The sequence below is a fragment of the Rana temporaria genome, chromosome 12, assembly GCF_905171775.1.
Source record: "Rana temporaria chromosome 12, aRanTem1.1, whole genome shotgun sequence".
NCBI classification, from domain to species: Eukaryota; Metazoa; Chordata; class Amphibia; order Anura; family Ranidae; genus Rana; species Rana temporaria.
Window position 1 is genome coordinate 19,306,056 of NC_053500.1, and position 19,015 is coordinate 19,325,070.

The 19,015-nt window shown below is 47.2% G+C and overlaps 1 protein-coding gene across 2 annotated transcripts in view; it reads left to right on the top strand.

Annotated features, from left to right (window-relative positions):
* The window catches only part of LAMA5 (laminin subunit alpha 5), a 217,036-nt gene that overhangs the window by 185,806 nt on the left and 12,215 nt on the right, over positions 1 to 19,015 (top strand). For both annotated transcript variants that reach the window (XM_040330485.1, XM_040330486.1), the window contains exons 63-74: positions 2,447 to 2,600; positions 3,808 to 3,941; positions 7,235 to 7,397; positions 9,161 to 9,289; positions 9,399 to 9,544; positions 12,875 to 13,007; positions 13,263 to 13,406; positions 14,989 to 15,119; positions 16,116 to 16,283; positions 16,400 to 16,541; positions 16,636 to 16,787; positions 17,860 to 18,049. In XM_040330485.1, the coding sequence (XP_040186419.1) occupies positions 2,447 to 2,600; positions 3,808 to 3,941; positions 7,235 to 7,397; positions 9,161 to 9,289; positions 9,399 to 9,544; positions 12,875 to 13,007; positions 13,263 to 13,406; positions 14,989 to 15,119; positions 16,116 to 16,283; positions 16,400 to 16,541; positions 16,636 to 16,787; positions 17,860 to 18,049 (1,786 nt within the window). The remainder of the gene's footprint in view (positions 1 to 2,446; positions 2,601 to 3,807; positions 3,942 to 7,234; positions 7,398 to 9,160; positions 9,290 to 9,398; positions 9,545 to 12,874; positions 13,008 to 13,262; positions 13,407 to 14,988; positions 15,120 to 16,115; positions 16,284 to 16,399; positions 16,542 to 16,635; positions 16,788 to 17,859; positions 18,050 to 19,015) is intronic.

Below are 19,015 nucleotides of genomic sequence, written 5' to 3' on the forward strand. Positions count from 1 at the left end.
GGTATATGCATCGCCGATGATAAATAAAATCACAGGAAAGTCCACTGATAAGTGCAAAAAAAGAGGTCCGTTATCCCAAACTGGAATCACCCAGAGTGTAATATAGCAGGCTAAGGTGAATAATAAATCCTCCACCGGACACCAACACACCAGGCCTCTTACCGCAAGCAATGGACCACTAGATTATAGGTGGTCTAACATGCATGATGTATCCACAATACGGTCACGACTCCACTCAGCTATCAGGCAAATGTATCTCGTATGATCCTCACATATAAAATCCATAAATTCATGCATAAGATAAAAGAAAGCAACTCCTCATGGTGCAGTATATCAAAACAGGATGAATTTATTCCAAGTAGTACATCCAGGATACTCACATTTCATAAGTTAAAAACGAGCATATCAAAGATTGCTCTCCTCTCGATACTCCCTGGGTCTAAACCATCGCAGAAACGGAACCTCTGTTTTTTTATGTCTTCAGCGAGACAGCTCATCCCATCATATTGGAAGACAACCACCACTCCTCCCTTGTCATGGTGGGTCTCGATTATGAACGACACTATGAGAATGGACGAGATGTTGGTGCTAGAAAATGACACCTTTGATAAATACAACCTCAGACACCCTCACGGATATGCTGTCGACCCCGACAAGACCATCCTAACACGCAACCTAACCATGGGATGGGTTAAGACCATCTACCCATTGGTCATCCAACCTCCATCCTATAATTACTTCAGCCCTTCCGCTCTTCCATGACTCTCTCTCTTTTCTTCCTCCCTTGTTTTTCCTTCTTTACTTTTCCTCTCTGTTTCAATTCACGCCCCTCCCTGGGTCGCTTCTCCCCTCTTCTTTTTCTTTTTTTTTCCCTTTTCTAACCTTGTTTTACCTTAATATTTTTATTATTTCTTAATATTTCATACATATGGTTTTATTAGGAACAACAAGGCTCTCCTGCCAGAATTACTCCTTGTAACAGTGCGACAGTCGTCAATCCTAGCACTGTGTTGTTTGATAATAGGAGTCCAATTGTGTGCAATAGCCATTGGGCTGACTAATTTTCTAAGTGTAGCTATGACTGTCGCTAGACTGTAACTTCTTATATTGTTCGTTGTGATATACGTGAAATTGACAAACACATTTTCAACCCTAAAAACAAGCATATCGGCATCTAAAACAATCCAATGTTTCCGGCCAGCACGTGTAGCGTCGTGACATCAGATCCCAATCTCATGTAATATTTCCCCCAAAAAAAACGCAATGGTAGTTGTAACGAATTGGCCCGTGACACCCAGAGACTTTTGAAGGATTGGGGGTACTCCTGTGTCAGCTTCACCAATGACTCTTGGGTCTAGGGTCATCCCTTAGGGGCATAGGATGACTGAGAACTGATATCTCGGAATACATGAGATGGGACATTAATGATAATTCATGTATTGCAGGAGATCTTGACATATTACAGGTGGTTTATTCTGACCCCCAACAGGTCAATAAGAATGTCTCATAGACTGTTGAGATGCTAATTAAGTCTGCTACTGTGATGATGTGAAGTGGAGCTTGGTAGCCAGTCTGGCTGCCTATTGTGGGATGTTTAAGTGTCTTGCTGTCATTGCATTCTGTGTCCATTGTGCTAATTAGGTCTGCTTCTACAGACCATTTCATTGTGTATGCTAATGACACTGTTTTGTGTGAAAAGTCTATTGATGATAAGATGTGGAATGTGACTTGTCAGCTGTAGTAAAACTCCTCTAAATGCGGTGCCAGAATGTCTGTCTGGAACGTGGATTGAGGGGGAACTCGTTAAAGGCCCATTGTGTGATGGTTTGGGTGGAGAGTTTCATTGTCCCTGTAGCATGCTTCTAACTGTATATAACAAGCTGAGTGTACCATTAAAGGATTCCTTCATTTGAACCAGAAAGAACAGAGCTGTGTGTCTCGTCCTTATTCTGGGGTCCTGTTTGTTGGAGTGTCGGATAAGCTGTCTTGGGTTGGTGGAATGGAAGATCGCAAACGGTGTTAACCCCTGACCGTTACAGTAGTTTATTGTACTTTTCTTCCATCTGGATGTGAGAATGTAATAAAGTAGAATTCTGTTTAAAAACTCAGCTGAAATCTTTCCAACGGAGACATAGCCAGCACTGAACATCTGGCAGAAAGAAGTTTTACTATTCCCAACTTTAGCCAAAGCGAAAAAGAAAAAGTTTTGGGCTGAATTTCACTTGAGTTGCAGGCGAGAAGTCCCCCTGAAACCTTGGGGGGTAGCTGGGTAATGAGCACCTGGAGTCTGTAGGAGGCGTTTGGACAGAGCTAAAGCTTAATAAAACAGGAGAGGTTTCTGTGATGTGGAAGTTTGTATTCTGCTGGTTATCCTCCCATGTCTTGTCCTGGCTTTGTTATGGAAAGCAGCCTGTGCTACCATCTCTGTCTTCTCCCTTCCCGACAGGATTCTGCAGTACGGCCAGATGTCTATCTTTGTCACCAAGGACAGCCTGCACGAGATCAAAGGAGACAGCAAAGCAAGTGGAGAGCAGGGACTGCTGAACCTGGACCCCCAGAAAGTGGTCTTCTATGTCGGCGGCTACCCAGCAAGCTTCAAGGTAAATGGCTAATTGGCACAGATCTCACGATCCACTGCGCTCTCAGAACTTTATCTCATTCTCCATTGCCCAGAATTAATTCTCCTTTTAAGTTTCATCTCTTAGATTTTTTTTTTTTTTCTCAGATTGAACTGTGATATCGGGTTATGACATGCCCGTAGCCTGTTTATTGTAGCTGATGGTTTCCCTCGCCACACCATTCTCTCTGTTCTTGCTGCTTTTCTCTCTGCTTGCATTATACTTAAGTTTGAATTTATACAGTTTGTTACCCACAACCCTTTGCTCCAACAAGTCTGCCATAGGAAAATAAATTGAAATTCTAGTCTATGTTGAACTCTTTGGGCCAGATTCTCAAAGGGCTTACGACGGCGCAAGGCAATTTGCGCCGTCGTAAATCCTAATCTGGCCCGGCATATCAATGCGACTGATTCTTAGAATCAGTTACGCATAGATATCCATTAGATCCGACAGGCGTAAGGCTCTTACGCTGTCAGATCTTAGATGCATTTTTTTTCCCCCGCCGCTAGGTGTCGCCGACGTCGTTTTCCCCGCCGTCTATGCAAATTAGCTATTTACGCGAGATTCCCGAACGTACGCACGGTCGACGCAGTGAATTTACAAAGTTTCCGTAGCATTTGCGACGCGTAAAGTTGCCCCTGCTATATGAGGGGCAACCAATGTTAAGTTTGGCCATCGTTTCAAATTTAAAAATGTACGTCGTTTGCGTAAGTCGTCCGTGAATGGCGCTGGACGCCATTTACGTTAACGTCGAAACCAATGACGTCCTTGCGACGTCATTTAGTGCAATGCACGTCGGGAAATTTTAGGGACGGCGCATGCGCAGTACGACCTAATTTAAATGATCCACGTCCCCTACCTGGATTTTTTGAATTAGGCGGGCTTGCGCCGGAGGATTTACGCTACGCCGCCGCAACTTTACAGGCAAGTGCTTTGTGAATCAAGCACTTGCCCGTAAAACTTGCGGCCGCGTAGCGTAAACGAGATACGTTACGCCCGCATAGTTTTACGCCAGGATACGAGAATCTGGCCCTGCAGATAGAGAAAAAAAAATATGAAGTGATTTTTGCCTCCTTTGTAATACAATACTTGGTGCCTGAACAACAAAATAAAGTGTGATTAGCTCTTGGCGTATGTTGCCGCCAGGCTCTGCCAATGTCAATACAACAATGTTGTAATCTAATTGCAGCCTCCTTCCTCACTGGATTATCCAAACTTCAAAGGTTGTATAGAAATGGATACCCTCAATGAGAAGCCAATCAGCCTGTACGACTTTGAGAGAACCTTCCAGCTGGACACGGCAAAGGATAAACCATGTGCCAGGTACGTATCTGAACAGTGCCAGTCTGGTTTTAGTCTATCTCTATGGATGGCGCACACATAACTACACACACAGAAGCCATTGTTCTCCTACTAATATCAATTCACACCTTACACTACAAAGTGGGCCTTAAATCCAGCAGCTCGGGCACTTGTCAAAAGAGCTCCTTATTCGTATCTCATTACTGCCAGTGCCAAATTGTTTTCAATCTGCGGGCTATGGCCCTTACTGGCTGCATGCTTTAAAAATTATATTGGAATGCCCCTTTATTGTGCATAACAGAAATACAGTAAAACCTTGGTTTGAGAGCGTTTTGCAAGACAAGCAACATTTTAAATTATATTTTGACTTGATATACAAGCGATACAAGCGATGTCATGATATAAGAGTAGCGTCATGTCACAACTGAGTATAAAAGAGAAGAGAGGCGCCTCTAAGTGTAGCAATATGGTTACATTTAATGAAGGTATAACATTGAGCAACTCACAAGGTTGATGATGGGGGCGGATTGACAACTCATAGGGCCCCCGGGCAATAGGAGATTATGGGGCCTCTGGGCAATAGGAGATTATGGGGCCTCCGGGCAATAGGAGATTATGGGGCCTTTGTGCAATAGGAGATTATGGGGCCTCTGGGCAATAGGAGATAATGGGGCCTCCCGGCAATAGGAGATTATGGGGCCTCTGGGCAATAGGAGATTATGGGGCCTACGGGCAATAGGAGATTATGGGGCCTCTGGGCAATAGGAGATTATGGGGCCTCTGGGCAATAGGAGATTAATGGGCCTCCAGGCAATAGGAGATTATGGGGCCTCTGGGCAATAGGAGATTATGGGGCCTCTGGGCAATAGGAGATTATGGGGCCTCTGGGCAATAGATTATGGGGCCTCTGGGCAATAGGAGATTATGGGGCCTACGGGCAATAGGAGATTATGGGGCCTCTGGGCAATAGGAGATTATGGGGCCTCTGGGCAATAGGAGATTATGGGGCCTCTGGGCAATAGGAGATTATGGGGCCTCCGGGCAATAGGAGATTATGGGGCCTCTGGGCAATAGGAGATTATGGGGCCTCTGGGCAATAGGAGATTATGGGGCCCCCCCGGCAATAGGAGATTATGGGGCCCCCGGGCAATAGGAGATTTTGGGGCCTTCAGGCAATAGGAGATTTTGGGGCCTTCAGGCAATAGGAGATTTTGGGGCCTTCAGGCAATAGGAGATTATGGGGCCTCTGGGCAATAGGAGATTATGGGGCCTCTGGGCAATAGGAGATTATGGGGCCTCCGGGCAATAGGAGATTATGGGGCCTCTGGGCAATAGGAGATTATGGGGCCTCTGGGCAATAGGAGATTATGGGGCCTCCTGGCAATAGGAGATTATGGGGCCTCCGGGCAATAGGAGATTATGGGCCTCCCAGGCAATAGATTATGGGGCCACACAATACATACAGTATACATAAACCGTATGCACACACAGACACACAATATACACACACAGAATACACACACACAGAAAAGGTACTGGAGAGGCGGGGCAGCTATAATCTTGTGATTTTTTCTAAAACACAGATTTTTACATACTGTCCCTGGTTTTACTGAGGCTGGCAACCCTGATGGGGCCCCCTAGTGGCATGGGGTCCTCGGGCAGTGCCTGAATGGTCAGTCCGCCCATGGTTTATAATTAAAAGAGGCACATCTAAGTATGCAGGCGTCCGGGGTAAAGCCGTCCACATAGACCATTCTCTTCACTGCCATCGACGTCTTCCCTTCCACGCTGCGCTCCATGAGTGCTTCAAGCCTCGCTTTCAGATCGCTCTACTGCAGAGTAGTCTTCCCGGTCATGATTATAGACTGACAGCGGTGAGAGCCGGTGGACCGTCCATGTGGACATCTTTACCCCGGATGCCTCTCTCCTCTTTTATACTCTGTAGCTCCTGTTGGATTTTGCTTTGTGGAGGCTTCCATTTGTGGATGGACATTTTATGGTTACACAACCTGTCACGTCTTTTTTTTATATGGACTATAGACCAAAGGATCTATGAATAAATGGCTCATCTGAGCTTCCATTATTTCTTATGGGAAAATTTGCTTCGATATAAGAGTGCTTTGGATTACAAGCATGTTTCTGGAACGAATTAGGCTCGCAATCCAAGGTTTTACTGTACATTATTATTGGCAAACCTCCAAATCTAGTCTCAGCTACTAGTTCCAGGTAATAGCGGAGGCATAATAAATGATAATACGCCAAATGTATCTAAAAAGCTATTTACACAGTTGAAGTAAACGTATGTGATCTGGTTTATCTCCCAAAGGATTTGTAGTGCTTTCCAGTGATGTCTGCAATTCATTCACCTCTGCCATCACTGCCAAGAGAGTGACTCCACCAGTTAAAGTGTACAGTGGTGTCACTTCCATGCCTGCCTGGACATCAACTGAAGCAGCAATTCATTGTTAGGTCATCAGCTCTGCTCACTCTGCTGTCTCCTGTCAGAGCATATGTGTGTGCAGCAAAGCCTGATTGGCTTCTAGTAAAGCCCCTCCCTCTCCCAGTGTAAGTGCTGCTGTGCAGGTGATGACAGGACACAGATATAAAGACAGATACTGCTACATATGAAGGTTGTATGCAGGGCCGGCCTTTGGGGTGTGCGAGCTGTGCGGCTGCACAGGGCGCCATGGGCAACAGGGGGCGCTGTGTGGCACACACAGCTCACAGAATGTGAGTCACATGAGGGCCGATCCTAGATGGGGTGCAGTTCACCCAGGCGCCACAGAGGTGGGGGCGCTCAAGCCCCAGCCTGCCCTTTACCACCCCAGCCTGCCCTATGCCACCGCAACCTGCCTTATGCCACCGCAACCTGCCTTATGCCACCGCAACCTGCCCTATGCCACCGCAACCTGCCCTATGCTACCACAACCTGACCTATGCCACCACACCCTGCTCTATACCACCCCATCCTGCCCTATGCCACCCCAGCCTGCCCTATATCACCACAACCTGCCTTATATTGCCCCAACCTGCCCTAAATCGCCCCAGCGGTCCCAATACCACTCTATACTTTAATTTACAGGGGCCATTTGGGGGGCGGGGCACCACAGGATTATGTCGCACAGGGCGCCTGAACACCTAAGGCCGGCCCTGGTTGTATGTAAAGTTCTATTTGATTTAGAGATCTGTGGTTGCCCAACAATATTCTAAAATGTCCCAGTACCTCCTGTTACACGGGCATAAAAAAACATTATTTAGGGAATTTTACAATATGATTGCTCCTGCTTCTTTTCATAGTGGTTCTGTTTTACCAGGTCTAAATCTACTGGAGACCCGTGGGTCACTGATGGCTCCTACTTTGAGGGAGCTGGCTATGCTCAGGTCAGGCTGGAGAACCTTTCAGGAGTATCCAAGAGATTTGAGATGGATGTCCGTTTGGTTTCTTATAACGGCATTATCTTCTTTCTCGATGCCGAGGTAAGCACCTTTTTTCCATATGTAGCAGCTGAATGTACTGAGTGACATCACAACCAGTTCAATAGCTATTGCATCACAGATACACAGAAAGATGGATGTTATTTTGTTTTACTTTGTGCTTTTCGGTAGAAGCAAGAAAGCATTGAAACCTCTGTAGTGTATTAAAAAGTCTTGTTTTTGTTTTTGTTTAAAAATAACAAACATGTTATACTTACCTGCTCTGTGTAATGGTTTTGCACAGAGCAGCCCGGATCCTCCTCTTAGGTCCCTTGCTGGCGCTCCTTGCCCCTCTCTTCTTCTGAGTGTCCCCACTGCAAACAGCTTGCGATTGGGGGCACCCGAGCTGAACTGCTGTTCTGTGTGTCCGCCCCCTCTCTCTTCTCATTGGCTCACTGACCTTGGTTGACAGCAGCGGGAGCCAATGGTGTCCACTGCAGTCTCAGCCAATGAGGAGGGAGAGTCCCGGACAGCCGAGACTCTTGTACAACATCGTTGGATCTAGATAGAGCTCAGGTAAGTATTAGGGGAGCTGCTGCACACAGAAAAGTTTTTTTTTATCTTAATGCATACATTGCATTAAGATAAAAAAAAAAAATTCTGGCTTTAGAACCACTTTAATGTGCTTTTACTAAACAAAATGCTGTACATACAAACTATTACAATTATAGGAATACAGTACAAGACTGATAGAAATGACTAAATATGCATGTAATGTACACGTTCAAAAGCGATCTCTTCTAGCAAATTACCAGAGATACACTAAAAGTTGGCATTTGGCATGTCATTTTTTTTGGGGGGAGTGTGTACCCTCTTTTTAGTGTCCCACTTCCTCCTTCTTTTGTCAGCCTAGGCGACTCCTCCTCCCGTCCTAGGCGGCTCCTCCCTGCCAGCGATATTCTTGGACACAACTCAGGTCCCAGAAGATCAGCTGGCCAATAGGAGAGAGCACAGCCGGGTGCCCACAGTTACGATGATGGTGGAGAGGAGGGGGAGAGGAGCGAGCCTCCGGGGGGCCTCATCACTGGACTGCGAGTCCAACTGTGAGTCCAACAGTATGGTAGTAAATAGTCCAGTCTCTATGGAGTATCAGTGGATTGCTCTAAACACACAGATCAAAGGATTTTTTTCTCAGCTCTGGCAGCAGAGGGAAGATATTTGAGGTCTCACAGTGCAGAACCATGATGGGAGCTCTAAGCCCTGATTGGACGAATGGGACACATATCCCTCCTCACAGTACACAGGAAACATCTTGAGCTAAGGATATGAATCCCAGGCTGTGTGCCGGAGCTTTCCTCTCTGTCACCATCTATCTTTTGAAGTCAGGAAAACCTGTCAGGCCCCGTACACACGAACACACAGAATTCAGCCAGAAACTCGATCGGAGCCGTATTCTGCCGAGAAACCCGGTCGTGTGTACACTTTTGGCCGAGGAAACCGACGAGGATCTCGCCGGGCCAAATAGAGAACATGTTCTCTATTTCCTCGTTAGTCAATGAGGAAACTTGGCTCGGCGAGATCCTCGGCGGCTTCACAAGGAACTCGACAAGCAAAACGATGTGTTTTGCCCGTCGAGTTTCTCGGACGTGTGTACGGGGCCTCAGAAGTGACTCATGCTGATAACAGAGGAACGAGGCAGCAGAGAGAAATCACACTCAGTGCTTTGGATAGAGACAAGTACACACTATAGTATTTTCATATATGTATACGCTTTGTTCATATTTCATGTCTGAGGTTTAAGATATTTATTTTTTTGGTTCTCTTAGGATCAATTTTTATGCCTTGCGGCTCAGGAGGGGAAGCTGACCCTTTATTATAATGTTGGAAGAGGCACAGAGAAGGCCAAGCCCATGGAATCCACCCAGCTGTTTGTCAGCAGTTCCAGTACTAAAGCGGTAAGATGGCATTTGTAATGACCCGGAAAATTAGAGAGAGTTCTGTTGGCTGTACAGTAAGAGGAATAACGCTTTATCTGATAACACCATGGCGGGGCTTCTCTTGCAGATACAAGTTATCTTGGCCTTTAAGAAAAAAATCTTTGTACGCTTGGAGAGAACGACTGTTTTCACAGTGGAGTATGATGGAGGTAATCTAGAGACCTCCCAATACTTCTACCTTGGAGGTCTTCCATCAGAGAAGATCCCTGAAAGGTGAGTGTCAATCAGACCCCCAACTTAGATTATAATGCTAGCTGGAGACACTTGAGAAGTTGTGGCATTTCATCATATATATTGTAAAGGTGACATAAGCCCAACTGCAAACATTGATTTATTCATTTCTGGATGGTATGTGGAGGGGTTGGGCTTTGTTTTCATTGTCCCTTTTTTTCGAGGGCTCTTTGTGTGTCAGTGAGTGATACGGTGACACCAGAGTAAGAAGTGAGGATAAATGTGGTCTTTATTTGTAAAGCAAAACATTGGGGCAGATTCAGAGAGAATTTACGCCGGCGTATCTATAGATACGCCGCGTAAATTCAAATCTGCGCCGGCGTATCTTCTTTCTGTATTCAGAAAGCAAGATACGCCGACATTAGCCTAAGATGCATCTCTTACACCGTCGTATTTTAGGGTGCATATTTACGCTGGCCGCTAGGTGGCGCTTCCGTCGTTTTCGGCGTAGAATATGCAAATGACCTAGATACGCCGATTCACAAATTTACGTACGCCCCGGCGCTATTTTTTTACGTCGTTTACGTTAGGCTTTTTCGGCGTAAGGTTACTCCTGCTATTAGGAGGCGCACGCAATGTTAAATATGGCTGTCGTTCCCGCATTGAAATTTTAATTTTTTACGTTGTTTGCGTAAGTCGTTCACGAATAGGCTGGACGTAATTTACGTTCACGTCGAAACCAATGACGTCCTTGCAGCGTACTTTGGAGCAATGCACACTGGGAAATTCCATAGACAGCGCATGCGCCGTTCGGGAAAAACGTCAATCACGTCGGGTCACCAAGAGTTAACATAAAACACGCCCCCTCATCCACATTTGAATTACGCGCGCTTATGCCGGCCCCATTTACGCTACGCCGCCGTAACTTAGAAGGCAAGTGCTTTGTGAATACAGCACTTGCCTCTCTAACTTACGGCGGCGTAGCGTAAATACGATACGCTGCGCCGCCGTAACTATGTGCGCCCCTACCTGAATGTAGCCCATTGCGTTTTAGTCAGGGCAGCCATCACAATTTTTAGGGCCCCTTACACAGCTTTAGGCAGGGCCGCCCTTGAGCAGAGAACCGGAGGGGGGGGGGGGGGCCTGCTCTCTCCTGCCGTGAGATGATAAGCGGGGGGGGTTGTGGTAACGAAAGTGTCGGCATCTCTTCTCTTCTCTCTCCTGCCGCAAGATGATAAGTGGGACGGGGGGGACTGGTGCTGACGAACAAAACAAAGTCAACTCAAGTCTTCTCTTTCCTGCCGCGAGTTGCTAGAGTCAAACGAAAACAAAAAATTAAAAATTAAAAGAAAAAAAATGAGGGGGGCCCCTGCCGCTAGTTGCTAAAGGGGGGGGGTCAGACGGAAAAAAAAAACAGGCCCCTGGGGACCATCGGGTCCCTATCAGGTGTAATGCCTGTACCCCCCTGATGGCGGCCCTGGTTTTAGTACATAATGGGCATTTTTGTTTTTATGCTCTTGAGTTTGTGTCTTTTCCGTTGTAGTTTATGTTTGGCTTTGTGCTTATGAGCTCCGTGGCACTCCTCCCAACATTATGTATTCTGGCCCGGATTCAGATACATTATCGTATCTATCGGCGGGCGTAGCGTATCTCAGATCCTGACTCCGTTTGTGAGTGTTGTCTCACAAAATGAGCAGGATTCAAGCCAAAGTGGTGTGTGTGTGGGGGGGGGGGGCAGAGCCGAGCGGAGCCGAATGGAAATGCTTGGAGAGACTTGAAAATACTCAGTTCCCGAGCCTTTCCGTGGTTTGCAGAGGTCAGCAAAGGTGTCCTCGGGTCTTTCTGTGTGTTTCCGAGGCTCTCCGGTGCCCCACCCCCCACCTCTGGCCACATGTGGTATTGCATGCCATTGAAGTCAATGCGGAACCAATTATTTTCGTTTCCATTGACTTCAATGAGGAAACTCGCTTTGATATGCAAGTACTTTGGATTCCAAGCATTCTCCTGGAACGGATTATGCTCGTAATCCAAGGTTCCACTGTATCTGTGATGGACTCTTCTGATATTAATCTACAGTAGTGCTCAGAGCAGACACAGCTGGCCATATTTCTTAAACTTTCCATTGACACTCTGTGCTGCCCATATCGACCAATCTCATTCTGTTTTTGCTCATCCATGCCACTTTGGAAGATTGGATTTGTTGCTAGAGGCATCAGTGACCGTCTGAAAGGGGTTCACAAACACTGATAAATAAGACCCAGTGGAAAAGTCGGAATCATTTATATCACACTGGATGAGTTGACAGCAATAGCAGGACACCACTATAGGCAATACTCTGCTTCAATTTCATGACCTTAATGTGGTTCCATTAGAGGGTTCTTGGCTCTCCCTGCTCGCTTGTCACCTATAATTTGTAATCTTCACACCGTGCCGGCACCCCATTAGATGGCCAGTGCTGCGAGCCGCTGTGGAGAATTATATTGTTATCTTTAGTCTTATAGTATTGTCTGTGGCCAGGGCCGACCTTAGGTGTTCAGGCGCCCTGTGCGAGCTAATCCTGTGGCACCCCCCCATCTTCACCCCTCACCCCCTGGTCACCTAAACATACACAAAGAGGCTGTCCGGGGCCCCTCTATCCTCTGCCAGGAGCCTGGGGAACGACAATGAGGAGGAAGAGGTGAGGCAGGAGTCAGTGGCGCCCCTAGGTGGCAGTGCGTCCTAGGCGGCTGCCTTCCTAATCCGCCTAGTGGTAGCGCCGGCCCGGCCCTGCTACCACTCACATTCTGCGAGCTTTAGGTGTTCAGGCGCCCTGTGCGAGCTAATCCTGTGGCACCCCCCCCATCTTCACCCCTCACCCCCTGGTCACCTAAACATACACAAAGAGGCTGTCCGGGGCCCCTCTATCCTCTGCCAGAAGCCTGGGGAACGACAATGAGGAGGAAGAGGTGAGGCAAGAGTCAGTGGCGCCCCTAGGTGGCAGTGCGTCATAGGCGGCTGCCTTCCTAATCCGGCCCGGCCCTGCTACCACTCACATTCTGCGAGCTGTGATGGTCGCACGGCGCCCCTGTTGCCCATGGCGCCCTGTACGGCCGCACAGTTCGCACACCCCAAAGGCCGGGCCCTGTCTGTGGCAACATGTCTTTATAAACAGCAGCTCACAGCCAGAGAGGCATTGGGTCAGCATGTGCCCAGTGACAGTTATTACAGTTGCTTGCTTTCAAACCAGGGGAAAAATTTAGGAAATTGGTTTATTGATCAGAACAGACCTGAGAATTCCTAAATAAAGGAGGATTAGTGGCACATCATCCTACTGTAGATCTCCAGAAAGCCCCACAAGCATTTCATTAACTGTATCTCGTTATTTTCTGACAGTCTGAAGGAGTTTTTCCCAACCGGAGGGTCCATCAGAGGCTGTATGAAGGGTCTCAAAGCATTGGGCAAATACGTGGACTTAAAGCGTATGAATACGACTGGTGTCAGCTATGGCTGCACCACAGACCTGCTGGTAAGTGACATCCTACTGACTTATTTCATGAAAATGCAGTGATGGCATGCCTTGTGTAGGGACTCGTAACAATCGTCTTCTATTGGTTGGACTACAGTAGACTGAAGTCTTGTCGCTATAATTTGCCATAGTCTGCATCCCATAATTGCTCTGGGCATAACCCCCTATCCTTGTATAGCCATAGCAATGGTGGGATTACATGACTAGGCTCTAGATTTTGCAGTTTTTGCTCACGGTGTCTCTTCTTGATGACAGATCGCCAGGTCGGTGCAGTTCCATGGACACGGCTTCCTCGATGTGAACCTGAAGAACGTGCCCAGTTTCCAGGATGACTTTGCTGCAGGTTTTGGATTCCAGACCAGCCAGCGCAATGGACTGATGTATCACCAGTCCAGTGAGGTATATGCATACTGATACGACCAATTTAACCATCAAAATACTGAGCTCATTCCGTAGAAGGGCAACTTCAGCCCAGCAACTGGAGCACATACGCCCAGGGGCGGACTGACAACTCATGGGGCCCCCGGGCAATAGAAGATTATGGGGCCCCCCGGGCTTACAGATGGCCACCATGCCAGGAGGCAGGGCAGCTAAAATCTCAGGATTTTCACATCAAAAGCATGTCGGTTTCTGACATATCAGGGACAGATGTAAAAAAACACAGATTTTTACATACTGTCCCTGGTTTTATTGAGCCTGGCAACCCTGATAGGGCTCCCTAGTGGCATGGGGCCCTCGGGCAGTGCCCGAGAGCCCCAATGGTCAGTCTGCCCCCCTGCATACGCCGGATCCCATCTACCTGCACAAAGATTTGTACAGTAATTTACATACACTTGTATGACCACCCTCCCATATTGTACTGTATGGCTGCAGAACATTGGGGGGGGGGGCACTTTTATATTTTGCAGTTCCGCTCCAAATAGCTAGTGACTATTAACACATTAGCGACACCAACCCACCCTGGACTTACTTCTGTAATTTTGCCCGCTAAATTTTCCTTTCCACCCATCACCTGACAAGAGGGCTACTCCCATTGTAAGGCTGATTTTAGCTTTCATGTGGTGCAGGGCAACTCAGTACTGTATAGACTTACATATTTTACTATGTTGAAAACGGACACATCCGTTAAGCTCTGCACCTCAAGAACTCCAGTTATGGAAGGCAAACAACACCCCAACCCCAATATATATATAAATAAATAAAAAAACTTTTTTTTTTATAAAAAAAGAAATAAAAAAAGGGGGGTTGCCGTCCGGCAACCCCCTATTGGGCGGCGCCCATGGGCTTGAGCCCAGTCAAGCCCAATGGTAAGTCCGGCCCTGCCACTGCTACTTCATTTATGTGCTACAGAATTCCACAGCTTAAAGCGGAGTTCCACCCAAAAGTGGAACATCCGCTTTAAGCACTCCTCTCCCCCGTACATGCCACATTTGGCATGTAATTTTTTTTGGGGGGGGAGTGGGACTTCCTGTCCCACTTCCTACTTCCACCTACGGGCCGCCCAGGTGACTCCTCCTCTCACCTTAGGCGGCCCCTCCCTCTAGGTGATCGCCTAGGACACGTGACAGGTCCCAGGAGATCGCCTGTCCACTCCTAGAGTACAGCCCGTGCCGGGCCATGAAGCCGAAAGCTGTCACCGCCGGCGGAGAGGGGGGAGAGGAGCGTCGTTCCGGGCGGCCGCATCGCTGGACCGTGGAGCAGGTAAGTGTCTGTTTATTGAAAGACAGCAGCCACACTTTGTAGCCGCTGACTTTTAATAAACATAAAAAGGCTGGAACTCCGCTTTAAGCACTGTTACTGTAAAGAATCTCCCCCTACTCTAATGGTAAAATCACCTTTCCTACAATAAGCAACTGATAATCACTTGTTCCTTATGCACTCAGCCATTCATAACTTTCTAAATATAAACTGAATTATTATTATTTTTTTTATTGAACCTTTTTTTTTTTATTGAACTCTGTCCCGTCTTTTCTCTTTCCAGGAGGGATCGTGCCAGGTGTCAGTGCAAGATGGACATCTCTCTGTGAGGCTTCTCTCCACAGAACTCACCTCTAGATCACCGTATTCAGATGGAGCAGGACACTATCTGTCTCTTTACAGCAATAAGAAGGAGTGAGTGTGCAAGAGGGGTCCCTTCTAAGAGTGTGGGACTTGAGAATGGTATAAGAATTCCATTACATGGCATTGCTGTGCAGTAGGGCTGGCTTGTTGAGAAGGGAAAATGGCTTCAGGGGTCCTGTTGGCCAGAAGGACAGTTCGTACATGTCTGTATGTTGATTGGGTTCTCTGTAGGGGAAATAGGGCGGGAAGTCCCAACAGTTTCATACATCTGCTCAGGGCCGGCCCTAACATGGGACCTGATGGTACCATTGTACCAGGCAGCACTTTCAGGGGGGCAGCAAATTTCCTGCCTGCACGCCATTCCCATTCCGCCAGCTCCACTCTCCACTCCACTGTGGGGCTAATTGTCGCCCGACCGCTCCTCCCGTTCCGCTCTCCGCTCCACTGTGGGGTTAATGAATAGAGCCATAACAGGTCCTTTTTATACTCCTATATACATGTATAGAGCCATGATAGGTCCACTTTAGTTACCATCAGGGCTTTTTTTCAGGGGGAACTTGGGGGAACTCAGTTCCACCACCTCTGGGTCAGACCCTTTGGTGCCTGCTCACCACAATCACTTGTAAACACAGAAGTCTGGTTTATGTGTTTACAAGTGACAGCTCTGCACTCTGTGTGTAACCCCCCTGAACTCTGCACTCTGTATGTAATGCAATCCTGGTATTTAATGTCCCTTAAGACCATTCTACTGTTTGTGAAATCTGAACGGGGTCATGGTTGAGTTCCTGCACCTATTTTCTGAGAAAAAAAACTCTGGTTACCATGATATAAAATAATGGATGTGGGGGCATTTTGGTGGGCGTAATTTTTTTTTGGGGGGGGGGCAGCATTTCATTCTTGGTACCAGGCAGCACAATGTCTTGGGCCGGCACTGCATCTGCTCCCATGTGATTCGGTTGATGGAAGAGGTTGGAACATTTTGTTGATTAAGGTGCGTGGGCATTACAGTAAATGTCACGATTATTGACACTCATTATCACTGTGCAGGGTGCGGCTTTACATAGACGACCAACTAGAAGGAAGCCGGCAGTTGTCGGACAGCAGCAGGAGGAGGCGGCAGGAAGCGGCAGGTATTAACCTTCTCCTTGGCGGCGCACCTGATAGTGGCACACCTGGAAACCTGAGTGGCTGCATCAGTAACGTCTTTGTGAAAAGGTGAGATTATGGCCACGGTGGGCATCTCCTTCCTCCATTGCCCAACATTCTATTGTTCGATAGTCCATTTCTGACCTAACCTAGTATGCTGATCCCTATGTTCTATTTGGCTCTAGTATCACTGGACCCCAGATGGTTCTAGATCTGCAACAGAATCTACGTAGCCTGAATGTAACTATGAGCTGCCAGGAGGCGACAGAGCAACGGCCACAAGAGATTCGAGCTCTGCTAAAGAAGGATAAACTGAAGAAAATTAAGGTAGGGGGTCCTAGAAACATGAGGATTGTTTATATTCTAAATTGTATTATTATGTATTTTATTTAACATGCTGATATGTTGTTCATGTTGGCAGGCTCGGCAGAGGAAGCTGGCCTTAATGAGCCACCGGAATCAGCTCAGTTCATCATGCATGCTTCCCAAAGCTGTCAAAGGGGCGTTCCAATTTGGAGGTTCCTCTTCCAGCCATCTGGAATTTACACATCTTCCTGACTTCCAACAAGAAAGGTGAATAATCAATAAACTACGGTGACATTAGAGGAAACACAGATCACCGTATTTGCCGGCGTATAAGACGACCCCCTAATTTTCCAGCTATAATTTTGGTTTTGGGATATACTCACCGTATAAGACGACCCCCATTCTACTAGTCTGTCTGGAAGCTGAGGGGTAGCCGGGAACAACCGCTGAAAGGAACAGGCTTTATTCAGCTTTTTTCAAATCTCACTGTGCCCATTACATGCCTCACTGTGCCCATTACATGCCTCACTGTGCCCATTACATGCCTCACTGTGCCATTACATGCCTCACTGTGCCATTACATGCCTCACTGTGCCATTACATGCCTCACTGTGCCCATTACATGCCTCACTGTGCCATTACATGCCTCGCTGTGCCCATTACATGCCTCACTGTGCCATCAACATGCCTCACTGTGCCATCCCATGCCTCACTGTGCCATACCTTTTTCCTCCTTGTGCTGTTCACGTGTTCCGCCTATCACGGAGGTCCTCTCGTCCGAAGCCTAGAATGAGAAGACATCTGTGATAGGCGGAACACCGAACAGAGGCTCTGTTGGAAAACCAAGTGTTCCGCCCCCATCACGGAACACCACAAGGAGGAGGCGCGGCTTTTGAATAATGGATCCCAGAGACAGGTACCGGCGTATAAGACGACCCCCGGGTTTTGAGGCAAGTTTTTAAGCCCAAAAGGTCGTCTTATACGCCGGAAAATATGGTATTCAGGAGGACATCATCATGTGGTTGTATTATTTTTTACATAGTAGGTGAGGTTGAAAAAAGTCCATCAAGTCCAACCTAGTCCTGTGAACTTTGCATAATCTGGCAAAGGTGCAACATTATGGCTGCTTAAATTATGCAGCTATAATGCTGCACATATAAATTAGCAGGAAGAGAAAAAAGATTTTGAATGACTTCTTACATGTGAGAGGTGTGTACCCAGCCAGACAGGAAGGGAACGCCCACTGAGTGGTGACATCATCGTACCAATTGTTGGCAAACCATTGATCTACAAGGACCCCTCCATGTTCTAAACATTCTTCTATATTTATGTTGCACAGGTTCTACTTTTCAATGGAGGTCCGGCTGAACGCCTCCAGCGGGCTCCTCTTTTATTTTGCTGATGAGCAAGGAACCTCCTCCCTGTCTCTCCACGTGATCAATGCCCGGTTTGTGCTCCTGATGAACATCCATGGAAGAACTCATCGACTGAGAAGTAAAGACAAGTACACAGATGGGCTCTGGCACACGGTATGAGGATTCTCTTTTTGTTTTTTTGGGGAAGTTATATATTATACAACTATTTTAATGCAGCCAGAGTAGCCTCTGCCATAAGCCAAGATACCCATTTTGCCTCCTTGCAACAGTCCATGTAAATGGTTTAGATACAGGAGACACATACGTTATCTAACCCCCCCCCCCCCCCCATTTATTCAATCCAACTATCTGTGTCAAGCACTTCCACTTATCTGTTCCAAACATAATCTAATCTGTATCAAGCACTTCCACCTATTGTTCCTTTCCCCATTCTGCGCCCTTTGTACTGCCAAAGCTGCCAGCAGACTGGAATGGATTGGTGCAAACGGAACCTATGTGGCTCATCATGAAGGGAAACGTATAGGTAATATCATAGTTGCCTATCTGCCCCATATAGACCTATCTATTCATATTGTTTATCTCTTAGTCTCTGTTAAAGGAAATTTTGTAAGAAAATTATTGGGCTAATGAGGATTTTTTTAAGAAGTACAAGATTGTAGGTGTGGTGCAGCATGGTGTGGAGGCAATAATTCACTCAGGCAGGTACAATAGAAGACTCGTATTGAAGTAATGGGGTAACCGTTCACGCCAAACCTGGTGGGAAGGCTACCCAGCCAGGTGCACTCACAGTTTCCTGCCACATGGAAGGAGCAGATTCCAGCCAGAGTGATGACATCTGTTGAGAGGGGACAGAAGGGGGCCTGGCGGTCTCGTGTTCAATCGGGAAGGTGTCCAGACGAGTTGGACCAAACGCTTTTCCTCCTCATCAGGAACCTCTCCTTAATGCTACTACTGTCCCCGAAAAGAGGAGGTACCTTTCCCTACTCTGCCAACTCACAAAATGCGTGACAAGCCTGAGAGCCAGGGTCTTAAATAGGCCCTGCCTGACCCAAGATGGCCACTAGACTACACCTAGAAAGTATTAAAGTCGAAGGGTGGCTGGACTGCTCATTAAGGGTG